The 13,402-nt window shown below is 39.4% G+C and overlaps 1 protein-coding gene across 6 annotated transcripts in view; it reads left to right on the top strand.

Annotated features, from left to right (window-relative positions):
• The window catches only part of myo18ab (myosin XVIIIA b), a 140,469-nt gene that overhangs the window by 116,738 nt on the left and 10,329 nt on the right, over positions 1 to 13,402 (top strand). For 4 of the 6 annotated variants that reach the window (XM_076734932.1, XM_076734931.1, XM_076734935.1 and 1 more), the window contains 4 exons: positions 613 to 750; positions 5,881 to 6,066; positions 6,228 to 6,367; positions 7,707 to 7,751. In XM_076734932.1, coding sequence (XP_076591047.1) covers positions 613 to 750; positions 5,881 to 6,066; positions 6,228 to 6,367; positions 7,707 to 7,751 — 509 coding nt within the window. The remainder of the gene's footprint in view (positions 1 to 612; positions 751 to 5,880; positions 6,067 to 6,227; positions 6,368 to 7,706; positions 7,752 to 13,402) is intronic. The other 2 variants (XM_076734933.1, XM_076734937.1) reach the window with 1 other exon arrangement.

The following is a 13,402-nucleotide window of genomic DNA, read 5'->3' as shown; positions in this document are numbered from 1 at the left end:
TGACAGTAGCTTTGTGTGACTCCTTACATCAAATGCTCTACCTTGTGCCATTGTGGCCCAAGATGCTTAAGGTTTTCAACCAACCAGACACAGCAGGGGATTAGCTCCTTCAGAAAGGAAAGATTTTAAATCTCAAAACATCAGCTACCGTAGAAATTGGTGTAAAATTAAAATCTAAGGACTTTTGTGTTTTAATGTGCTGCAAGAGTGTAGTAAATTGCACAGTTTCCTCTTTTGGACCAATAATTACAATCTCTGTTTTGCCCTTTAGTTGGAGGAAATTTTAGGTCACCAAACAGTCAATGTCAAAGATGCAATTTTTAAGGGAATGAAAGGGACTCAGCTCCAAAGAATCAACAGCTATATAGAATTGGGTGTCATCTGTATAGTGTTGAAAATCAATACAGTATTTACAAATGATGACAGTCTTAACACATAAAATTAAAATGAAAAGTAGTAGACCCAGGGCAGAGCCTTGTAGAACTCCACATAGAATGTGTACAGTTTGTGATGAGAAGATTTGAATTGAGACAAAAAGCTCTGATTTCATTCCAGCCAATGGGTGCCATTCACGGGTATAGTGGCATATATATGTGTATCTTTTTATCTTAGATGCAAGCCCTCCAGAGCCAGCTGGAGTTCCAGGAGCAGTCCATGGTGGAGAAATCCCTTGTGAGCCGGCAGGAGGCCAAGAACCGTGAACTGGAGACCAAGCTGGAGTTTGAGAAGACTCAGGTCAAACGCCTGGAGGTGAGAGCTTAAGACAGGTGGAGGAGTGCTGGTGGTGGTAGTCGAGTCAAAGCTCCAGTGTGTGAAAGACATGGGTAGAGGTTAGTGGATGGGTGAAATGCGCTGCAGGGATCGGAGATCAACTACAGATGGCACTATGTGAGGGTGTAATGTAGTTCCATAAAATTTCAAACTGCTGCCATCCCTGCTTTACTCTGTCCTCTAGCTTGAGTTACTCTCATTTGACAATATCATTTGTTATTCTATCATTTTCAAACTGCTTTCAGAGTTTGTCTGAGACAAACAAAGGATAAAGGTTACCATGTGTATGCTCCCAGTGATAAATTCAAATCCTATCTTGCCCAGTAATAGAATGTGCTCAATTTTGCAGGTTCAGTTTAATAATTAATAGCAATGCAACAAGCTCACAAGGACTCTATGTCGGCAACAGCCATGGCTGAAGGTATTATGTTTTCTGGTTGTCCGTCTGTTCATTCTCATGAACGTAATATCTCAGGAACGTCTTGAGGGATTTTTTCCAAATCAGGCATAAATGTTCACCTGGGCTATAGGATGATCTGATTACATTTTGGTAGTCAAAGGTCCAAGCCCGCTGTGACCACACAACAAATTTTTGGCCATAACTCAAGAAGAATTCAGACACTAATTCTAACATAATTTCACACATCTCATAGAGTGATGACATTTTGTATCCCAAAGGTCAACACTATGACATCATAATGTTCTGCAAAACACTTTTCTGTCCATTATTCAACACCATAACTCAGGAGCAGATGGGGAGATTGTGACCATATTTCACATTTGGTCAGATTCTGAATTGGTGACACTCACCTTGGGTGTTCACCTTGAAACTGAGGTGACTGTACAAATTTTCTGTGCTGCCAGGTTGAAGATGTCTGTGAGGCATCCACGTTTTACAGTTTGCAGCGTCTTTGCAGCAGCATGCATATTTGAAGCATTGTAATCCACCACAAGCTCATTGGTTCTGCTGATACTGACGCTTCAGGTGATTGTTGTTGCACCATGTGATGAAGCTCTCTATCAGTCCTCTGTACTCCTCTGTAAAAACAGTCTCTATGTGTAGACAGCATGTTTCTCCCTGGAAACTATTCTCTGGAATCATACATGTCAGTAAGGTGATGACTTCCATCTCGCCAAAATATACACTTAATACTTTTTATTAAACTCCTTCAAAGTATTCACTACATTTATTATTATGAGTATGGACAGACTTGGATGTAAATGAAGCTTGACTGGTTGGCGGAGGCACTAATTCTAGTTTTAAAGATTGCTGAATTTCTACAGTATCCTGCAGTGAAATATGCGTAGTTCAGAAAATATAGTCTTATTCTGCCTTTTGGTTTGCTTTTTATGACTTTTCACCAGCGGTGAATATTTCAGGTTACCTGAGTATTATAACTCATCAAAGCTGGAGGTAGCAGAGCCCAATCAATATAGATGTGAGGAGGCACAGTGCAACACCCACTCAGTATGAGAAATATGAACAGGACTGGTGGCTAATGCAGGAGCTTGCTCACCGATAAAGTGTGCTGCTGGCATTGATGGACTGACAGAATCCAGACTTGCTGCAAATTTAAAAGACTCACAGGAGTCTCTGCTGAAGACTAACTATGTAACATGGGCACCCCTGGTCAAAATGTCTGTGACCATGAATAATTAAGTGAGTATAAACTGGACTGATCTCCAGAAGGCATAATGTTAAAGATGAAACATACTCTTCAACAATTTATGCAAGATTAGTGTATTATTTTTGTTTTGTAAAATTTTAGAGTGAAAAAAGGAAAGGAGCACCACGCAAATCTTTGGGCACCCCAAGAGATTTGTGCTCTCAGATAACTTTTACCAAGGTCTCTGACCTTAATTAGCTTGACAGTGCTATGTCTTGTTCTCAGTTATTGATAGGAAAGGCCAGGTGAAGCAAATTTAATTGCTTTATAAATACTCTAACTCCTCAAACATTGTCGCAACGATGAGCAGACGTGGGCTTCTGTAAGCAGCTGCTTTGTACTCTGAAAATTAAAATAATTTATGGCCACATAGCACATAGCAAAATATACAGCTAGGGGTTCTCAGGTAGTTGTTTCCTCAGTTGGAAAATGGCAGTTAACAGGAATGGTGGAGGTCAAGCTGAGTTCTAGAAGACAAAGAAAACTTTCTGAGAGAACTACTCATAGTATTGTTGGAAAGGCAAGTCAAACGGCACGGGGGTGTCTGTAGCAGACTCTAGAGGGGTGGTGCTCTGTTCTATTGTGCAGCAACACCTGCACAAATATTAGCTTCATCAGAGAGAAAGTTTCCTGTGTCCTCACTACAAAAGTCAGCACCACAGTTTGCAAAGAAACATCTAAACAAGCTGGATCCATTTTGAAACAAGTCTTGTGGACTGATGAATTTAAAATAGAACTTTTTAGCCACAATGACCAAAGTATGTTTGAAGAAGAAAGAGTGTAGAATTTAATTAAGAGACAACCTCTCCAGCTGCCAAGGACTGGGATGGATCGATCATGCTTTGGGCTTGTGTTGTAGCCAGTGACATAGGTAACATTTCACTGGTGGAGTCAAGAATCAGTTGAATTAAATACCAGCAAAGTCTGCAATCAGGTCTCACACAAACTGTAAACAAGCTGAGGATGAAAGGAGGATGGCAGTGGGCAGTGATCCCAAACACCCCTCAAAGACCACAATGGACTACATCAAGAGGCGCAAGCTGAAGATCTTTCAGTAGCCTTCACAGTCCCTGGATGTAAACATCATTGCAAATTTGTGGATAGACCTCAAAAGGGCAGCGCATGCAGGATGACCCAAGATTCCCACAGAATTGGAAACTTTTGAATGGAAAAAGGGCAAAACAGCTGGTTGCAAATATCCTTTACAAGCTCTCATAATTGCCAAAGGGGGTGTTAGTAAGTGCTGTCCATGCAAGGTGCCCAAACATTTGCTTTGGGCCCTTTTCTATTTTTGTTGTTATTAAAAGCTTAAAAGATGGAACTGAAAAGGTCATCTTACTTGAAATATTGGAGAGTTGTCCTCTTTAACTTCATGCTGTTTGGAAATCAGGTCACCTTTCACTCACTTGGTTATTTACAGTAAAATAAATTTTGATTCACGGATCCCCAGAGTTTTGCAGGCCAGTGTGTGATGAAATGTTGTGCACCATTCTAGAATGTTATTGATACAAACATGCTTGTCAGTAGTTCTGACTTGGTTCTGTGGAAAAGTCTTACGCTCATATCAAAACTCAATCAGCCACCACAGGCATGCATTCATATTATTACAGGGCCTTCTTGCAATGTATTGAGGTTTTTTTTTGTTTTTTTTTTGAACTAGGGATTTAACTTTGCCAGGACCATAATGAAAAGCGTACTGTATTTATGCTGCATTCATATGAATTCAAAGAGACGGTTGACAGCAGATAATACCTTCTGGATGGCACGGGAAAAACAAACAGTTTGACAGAATTGTTGGACTGCAAAACGAAACATGTTAGGGGATATGTTGCCAAGGTAATGTCGTACTGAAGAATGGAATAAAATACACAAAATAGAATTATTTTGTGTCTTTACATAATTATTCTAGTAATGCATGTAGCTATAACTTCCAACTTTCTCTTTATATTCTATTGCAAACTTGATATGAATGATAGATTTTCTCCAAAATGTAATTTCCCTCCAAAATGTAAGGTAATCTTTTATTTCCAGCATGGATAATGAAAGGAGAATTGCACTTGAAGTAACCCTTGTATATGTCTCTCTGAAAAAGAGACAGTGACAACAATAACAAAAAACGTGTCAGCAGGATGCCAACCATATGATTCTGGATGTTGCTGCACCAAAGCTATTTGCTTGTTGTCCAGATTGCCTGTGTTTTCACCTTGTGTGAGGGAGCTACATAACATCTGGTTGTAAATTCTGTTGCGGACAAAGACAGAAAGTTAACTTTGGACTAGTGCTTGGCCACATGAAAGAACAAGTGTAAATGCACCCAACAGGCATTGAGTATAGATCTGGATCTGATCGGCCAAACCATCTCCAGGCAGGTGAGGGATGCATTGTTGACCACATTGAATACAAGTGTGAATTGTGTTTTCAATCTACACACAACAAATGACCAACTAATAGGTTATTATTAACATACTGTGCCTATGCAAGATTATGAATGTAACTGGGAAGATCCCCAGATACCCTGGTTAGGTCTTGTCTCCCGATTTAAGCTATGATGTGTAGAGGTTGGCAAGTATACTGATCAACAATACATATTCATCACTGACCATGATTTATTGACTTGACATGAATATTATGAGCAGTAGTTAATCGAGTAGATTTTCATGTGTGGTAAACACAGCATATGGCCTATTGCATTTTAGAGAAGAAAAGCAATTTCAGTAGTCTCAAAAGTTCAATATTTGTCTTTCAAAAGCAGTGGAGTAAAAATAAATCGTTCCAAACAGAAATTAATACTCCAGTAAAGTACAGATACTTGAAAACTGTACTTACGTACAGTAATTAAATGTACTTCATAACTGTTAACCACTGCAGTGCATAAATAAATCTTACAATAATAGTACATTCATTCATTTAGTAGATGTCCAATGCAACATAGAAATGAAGTACTAACCAAACCACAGTGGATCAAGCAGAAGTTGTTGATTGGATTGAGCAGCATACTTAGTCAGATAGGAGCTGATCTTTCTGATGTTGTTTATTTTTTGCAAAGCAACATGCTGAGGGACAGATGCAGCATGCTCAATGAAATTAGTTGGTCAATCTGCTACCCAGATTTCTAGAAGACTTGGTTGGAGAGATCGGGGTGCAGCTGAACTTATCTACAAGAACTGTATGCTTGTACATGTTTGCCATCTCAGCAAATTGCCAGATGATTGTTGCTGACCAGCAAAAGCTGAGCCAGGTTCAACTTTTCATTTAATCCTGTGTGCTTTTTCTTTGGAGCCCTCTGGTTTGGCACCCCCACTACCCAGACTCGCCTCAGTGAAGGGGGGCTGCCAGTTTTTAAGCAGTACATATTTTCTATACTGTATAGCTGGCTCTACCGTGTTTCATATATGATATTAATTTGACCTTATTGTTAAACCTTGTCTCTTTTAATGTGCAGAGCCTTGTAGCTCGTCTTAAGGAGAATCTAGAGAAGCTGACGGAGGAACGAGACCAGCGCAGCAGCAGCGAGAATCGAGAGAAGGAGCAGAACAAACGTCTGCAGAGGCAGATTCGCGACGTCAAAGAGGAGATGGGTGAACTGGCTAAAAAGGAAGCTGAGGCCAGCCGCAAAAAACATGAACTGGTAAGACTGTGACAGACAGTAATGAGACAACTTACTAACAGTGATCACTGAGCAAGCAGTACAGTGAGACACTCCTGGCATTTTACGAGACAGTAATAAATCAGCGGTATTGAACTAATCAACCTTTGGTCCCGATCAGCTGACTCTTGTCTTATTGACAGGAAATGGACATTGAGAGCTTAGAGGCTGCTAATCAGAGCCTGCAGGCAGACCTCAAACTGGCCTTCAAAAGGATTGGTGACCTCCAGGCAGCCATTGAGGATGAGATGGAGAGTGATGACAATGAAGACCTTATCAACAGGTACAAAAAAATGTACTTCTAGGTGTGGAGCTTCTTAAAGTTGAATTTTCACGCTCAAATGAGTATTCTACAAGAGATATGAAATAGAATGTTATTCTTACTATTATGTTGTTACTCACAGCTTCTTGTTGGATGTATCACTACCTTTCTTTTCACGTGACCAAATCCCTAGTACCATGCAAAAACTGCAGAATAGTTTTTGCCTTCTGCAATTATCCAAATTTTGAAAAAGCAACACTATGCCGTCAGAGTAAGTAGACAAAACATCTGGGTTTTGCAGCATCTGACTTTATGTAGTGTATTATATGTATACTTGTAAGTCTGATCTTTTCAGATAATCGATTGTAACACCCCTCACTATAAATCCTCATTCTGAAAATAATGAAACAGTGAAATAATAATACAATGTGTTCACTCCTTCCTGTTGTATCTGCTTTCCAAAAAGTTGTTGTAAAAGGTGTTGTAAATAGGAGCTGAGAAGAACAGAGATTTGGTGAAAAACAGCCAGATACACAGGATTCCAGGAGTCCTGTCATCACACTGAGGTTGCCTGGTGCCATGATGTCTGTACAGAGACCAAAACATCAACCTGTGCTCACCAGCAACTTGCACTATAGCCATAAATGCTCCTCTGAAGTGCTGGGTGGACACAGAAGCTGCTGTTTGTCAAGAAATAGTTCTGGCACCAAATTCTCAGAGGTGTTGTCGGTGTATTTCTGAATGGAGCCAGGCAAACTGTTGCTCCATCTTCCTGTCCTTGTACTGAGCTAGGTGAACCACATCCTGACTCCAGTTCTGTACTTCTTTTACATGTAACCTGTTGCACTGAAATCATCATAGGGACCATGAAAAAAAGCATTCCAAAGGTAGTTCTTTCTGACTCAGTCATTGGATGTATTAGTTACACCCAGTCAAAAAGTCCTGTATTCCCTCTGGGGTGCCTAGTAAGGACATGTATACACTCTCTGAGATCCCTGCTGAGCCTTGCTGATTGTTCCTCCCTTTTACAGTAGCAGTAAACAGCTCTGTGAGTCATTAGAATACGCTCTGTAAGGCTTCTCCAATCTGATGCGTGACACAAGATCAGGATTAGGTGACATACTGAGTCAGTGCCCCTAAAACCATGATGCATACTCATAGTATAGTTACTTTGCCAAAAGTAAAACTGGGTTATCACACCATCTGCCATGACATCCATAATTATGAGGATATGTTTAGGCATCATTCACATTTTATGTATAATTTATGACTTAATTCTTATTTTGTGTGTTTTCTTTTCTGTTGTCTTTTGTTGTTTTCTATTCTTGTTTGTCCCGCCACCCATCATCATCACGACTAGTTTGCAAGACATGGTGACAAAGTATCAAAAAAGACAGAACAGAACGTGAGGAATTTGAACTTTTTTTTTTTTTTTGCAATGCACCACTGGAAATGATGCAAAATTCTACAGCCTTTGAACATTTAGTCGAGACATTGATGGTTGAGAGAGAAAACCCTGAGTTTTTCTCTAGGTTTAGTTTCGGTCCAGTTAGTCCATCACTTCTGGCTGTCACACTGTAGAAAAGAGCTTATATTTCAAGGAAAATCCCCACTGACAGAAAACATAGAGAAGATATTTGGAATGCAGCTGGCATTCTGAGACAATTTTGTTATTTGGTGATTCATCTCTGATTCTTGTGATAATATTCATCTATTTTAAGACATAAACTTAGAATCAAGGACTAATGGTTCAGTTCCAGAGGCACACATGTTCAGCCATTCAAACAGGGTAGAAATGCCTCATGGAAGAAGCAGAAATGCATTAAATCCAAGGGGGGATTTCCTTTGATGTATGAAGGCTCTGGGATAATGCATCATAAACAGTGCTCAGAGATTTCCTCATAACCCCAATTTACTCTTCATTGCATGCCTTCACATGCTGAAATGCACGAATACTACTGACAATATGTTATTTGATCCCCAGCATGCGATAAGCTTCCCACCTCGGATTCCCTGTATGGTTAACCACTTTACAAAGCTTTGAATTTAAAAGAACAGGTGTCATGATCTCTCTGGTCATCCCTCTTGAGGCCAAGAGCTTCCTCACAGTTCTCCTTCATGCTGCCAAGGGGTATATCCAGCTGTGTTCACTGCCTTGCCTTGGAGGGGGTCATGTCAGACACTCCTGCGTTGTGTCTGAATAGCAGTTGGCAATGACGTAGCCACTCGCTACCTGGGTCCCCTTAATATTTCATCTGCCAGCTCTAGGGCTAGATGTGACCGTTGCTTGGTGGTAACTTCCTCCTGACAGGAGGAAAAAAACGGTGTGTTCCTCATCAATCATTGACTTGCACTTGCTTAATAATGCAGAACCTTGAAATGTCTTACAAAAAGCTGTCTTGCTCAAAAGGCAAGTGGCTCACACACACACACACACACACACACACACACACACAGCATTGACCTCTGGCTCCCAGCTTTTCCAGTCCCCTGCAAGTGTTTGGCTTTCTTGGTTGACTGTAAAGGATTATTACTTTTATCTTTTCATTAAATATTAATTATATAGCTATACATTTGAATATGTTAATAACGCGTAATTCAATTTGCATGAACTAAGGATGTAACAATATCAAAAAGTCACGGTATGATAATACCTCAATAAGAAAGATTACTTGGAAAAATGCTCTTCATTCATACATTAGTAATAAGTAATAAATTCTCATTATGTATTCATAGAAAATTTGTTTTTAACTTAAAGTGCTTCTGCTTTCTTTTTTCATAATCTAAAATAAAAGTAGCCAGCCATGACTTAGCATGAGCAAAAATTGGCATGAATTTTCTTGAACCATGTACAATTTCAAAAGAGAAACATTAACTTAAACTTTTTGAATGAGCTGCCAACATCCACTAAGGGATAACCATGCTATGTAGCTAATTAATTAGTCAACTATATCAGAGTTATACAAAACAACCACACAAGTTGAAAACTCTAATCCAGAGGGTCAAATTTCAAAAGTGAGACCACTTATTTCTAAATCCTTGACCTAAACTCTGAGAGACACTTGTTTTTGCCAGTTTAATATTTAAAAGAAGGCTGTTCTACAGTAGAAAATAAATGACAATATTGGTCAGTTTATAAGCTAAATGTCGTGGTCTTTATTCTTCAATACCACTGCCAACAAAACCTTGCCTTTTCTAAGCTTAGAAAGTACAGTTTCTAGTAGACCATCTTGGTGGTCCCATGGTGGCCGTTGCACTCACTAGACTACACTAGATTCACACCTCACTTTACCAGTTAAGATCTTCCATTTCATCTCTACGCTGGACAATAGCCAATGAGAGTCAGTGTTGAAAGGAAGGGCCTTGTCTTTTTTTTTGTGTAAATATCGAGGCAGTTGCAAACGATTGCGCAGATGACTGGTGCCTCACGTAGCCAGTGAAATTCTGAAAGTGATACCCAAAACCCAAAATATGATTATAGATGGCCTAAATATGGATTGCTGAATATAAATAAATATATATCTATGTAGCTAAATATACAAAGTAGCCCATTTTTTTGGAGAACGCAGAGACATACAAGTAGAAAAACATGTGATTATATATGATTTGTATAATACTCCTATAATATTACAATATTCCTTTTCTGTGGTATTGCTATCAGTTTCTGTTGAACTTCGACTAGGGTGAGGTTTCATCTCGTGGTCCCATGGAGTTTTCCAACTAATAAGACCCAGATATAGTCATCTACAGGCATCTATTTACAAAAGCTTATTCAGGTAGAGATAAAAAAAAAAACCCTTCAACTTCAGTGTGTGTAGCACTTCTGACTGCTAGGGAAAAAGCTGCAGAGTGTTTTTATTTCAAAAGAGACCAAAAACCATGCATGTAGTCCAAATGGTTCAAGAACAGCTTTCAATTAGCTGTGGGTATGCCTTGGATAGGGGTTTTAGGCTCATTTTACATGAATGGGAAGCAGTTCAGTATTCTAAAATTTTTCATTGCCGTGGAAGTTTTGCAGCACAGATAACAATGTTACTTTTTCATGTGACAGTAGATGAGAGGAGTTTTCCAAGCGTATGTTTCCTGATGGGCTTGGAAAGGATGCATATGCCTGTCTGTGCTCGAAAGCCATAGGGACTTCACTAGGTTGACAGTTTCATATATCTGAGGCATAAACAGTGGTGTCTGTAAGACCGAGGGACACGCAGGAGCCAAGCTAAGCAGAGCAGAGCAGGAGGATCCATAGAAGCTAATGATGAATGTAATAGTGTGTAACAGAGATGTACAACCAATGGCGGCAGAATGTCACAGACAATTAATGTCTCCTCTGCACTGTGTTTGTTTGCTTCCCCCAGGCTTTCGGCAGGGCTTAACTAATGGTATGGTGGTCAAGGACATAAATTGTGGTTGACACTATGTGTGAAGAACTAAGTTACATAGTGCCCAATATCGTGGTGTTGACTGTAGACCTGAGAGGTCTCTCTTCATGCTCTGAGTGTATCATTAAATTTCACACAGATAAGAAAGTCTTGGAGAATAGTTTTGAAGTTGGAGCCTTTACTTAGAGAGCCACTATTATTATTTAACTTGTAGAGTATTTGGGCAACATGAGAAAACAATTTGTATATATGTATATACACTTGTAAAAATGGTCTATTATTTGAATTATGCTTTTGAAAATGTCTTGTTATTCTCAAAAAATACAGTCTTATCATCCCTATGGGTACAATTTAGAGGAAATTTTAGACTCCCAGTGGAATTATGAAAACAAACAGACGGCTGTTTTTTTTTATGCACATAAAAAAAACTCGACATCCCACACGTAATGTGATTAAGGCTTAAAGAAACACATTGATGAGTCCATTCATTTAAAAAAAGAAACTGCTATATTGTGTTCTGACAAAATACTTGACTTTTGTTAAAACTTAGCTAATTGTAATGGAAACGGAACTACGTAAGTTAATGGTAAGAGAGCAGTACATATTGGAGCCTGCACTTTTGCACTCTCAGGCTCACAAGCCTAATTGTTTTGTTATCTCAAGATAACAAAGCTCATTTTCTCGTGATATTGGGTTAATTTATCTCATTATCTTTATAAAACAAAAGGCAGATTTCCAGAGATAGTTTCTCATGAGAAAACAACTAAAGAAATCAATTTTTAGTAGTGCTGAAAGTACTGCTTTTGTTTGGGGAATCTCAGCAGTGTCACTAAGGTTCCAAAGTGGAAAGAATAAACTAACTGAACTTAATGACTCCATCTCCGTGTTCCAATTTTGTCATGGGAGGAGTCCTTTAAAACAAGTGTTGCCAGTGAAGACAAAGGTTAAAAGACTAATTATGGAGGCTAAAAGAGAGCCCTGCAAAGAGCTGACACACCAAAACTTGAGCAACATACAAATGCAAGTAAAGCTTAAACTTTAAAAAGAGATGGATAACAAAACATGTCTGGATTTTAGCTTCCGTTAACACCCTCTACCCTCATTGAGTGTCTACAGTGCATAAAACAAAGACACTTGGCTGCTCTGTCATCACAACAGTAGGCAGCAGCAAATCCCCAGATCATCCGATGGTTGAGGAATATTTTGGGGTTAATGTATTCCCTAAAAGCTAGTAGGCTATGCATTTGGATCTCGCCATTATTTGAAATCTCCCATTTGAAATCTAGGGAGCTTTTGTGTCTGACTGCAAATTATTTCAAGTATAGGTGGTGGCTGGCCTTTCAGAGCTAGAGAAAAGAGTATTTCTTTGTCTACCTCAACAAGATGGGAGGCTCTCTGAAACAGTTGCAGAGATGTTGAGCCACCCCTCTGATGTCTCTATAGGACTATTAAGCTGTAACAAATTAATTTCACAGTGCCAGACAAGCACTGGGCTTTGACGGCACTTAATGAGTGTTGCACTCTTTTCATTTGTGTCAAATTTTATGACAAGCCCTTTATTTTACTCCGTAGCTCACAGTTGTGAATGTGTAATGATAATTGAGAGGGAAAACAGTGCAGTGCCCAGCTGTGTACCAAATCATTCTGTCAAGAACTGAAATTATGTGTGTGTGTGTGTGTGTGTGTGTGTGTGTGTGTGTGTGTGTGTGTGTCTGTGTCTGTGTGTGTGTGTGTGTGTGTGTGTGTGTGTGTGTGTCTGTGTGTGTGTCTGTGTCTGTGTCTGTGTGTGTGTGTGTGTCTGTGTCTGTGTGTGTGTGTGTGTGTGTGTGTGTGTGTCTGTGTGTGTGTGTGTGTGTGTGTGTGTGTGTGTCTGTGTGTGTGTGTGTGTGTCTGTGTGTGTGTGTCTGTGTGTCTGTGTGTGTGTGTCTGTGTGTCTGTGTGTGCAGGACTAGTGATGAAAATAATTAACAGATGAAAGGTAGATCTGGAGATTTTCTGCCACTTTGCTGTGCAATTCAAAGAAAATTCACTTTTTTTTTCTCTCAACATAAATGTTGTTTTCTTAATTTTTGCTACAAGAATTTTTGTGTTTGTGGCAACATTCATACAATAGATCTAAAACCAAATACAAATGAACATCTTCCCCCTTTTAGTCTGGTGAAGAGGTATATGCAGGCGTATCCTGATGAAGGTCATTTATGAACGAATGAAATAGACCAGCAATAAGTGAGACAGTGTGCAAGAGCTTTTCTCTTGTATTCAAGTCCCACTGCTCTCTTACACACAGAGATCTACACCGTTAAACAGACACAGCTTTCCCATTTACTTGTCGATTTTACTCCCCTCATATACAATACAGTTGTACAATATCCAGTGCAAGCCAGGTGCACTTTCTGCACTTCCTGAACTGAGGTACTGCTGCTCCAGTATCACAAAAAAATCTCAATACCATGACCACACTTTACCATTTTATTCTGTTATGCTCTCTTATGCTTACCCATTTCAGCAAAGAAGTCACAGTCAAAATATTTTTATGTATTTTTGGAAAGCCACTGACGCAGGTGTCTTCTTTGACTCAGAAAGAGATGTGTTGAAGGAGTCCTCCACTGATTTAGCAATGCACTTCAGTAACAATGTTGAACTCATGATGGAAAGGATCAAATTGATGATGCGTCAG

Source organism: Chaetodon auriga, chromosome 7, assembly GCF_051107435.1.
Source record: "Chaetodon auriga isolate fChaAug3 chromosome 7, fChaAug3.hap1, whole genome shotgun sequence".
In the NCBI taxonomy this organism is placed as follows: Eukaryota; Metazoa; Chordata; class Actinopteri; order Chaetodontiformes; family Chaetodontidae; genus Chaetodon; species Chaetodon auriga.
The sequence above is the reverse complement of the archived record's forward strand: the minus strand, read 5'-3'. Positions and strand labels throughout refer to the sequence as shown.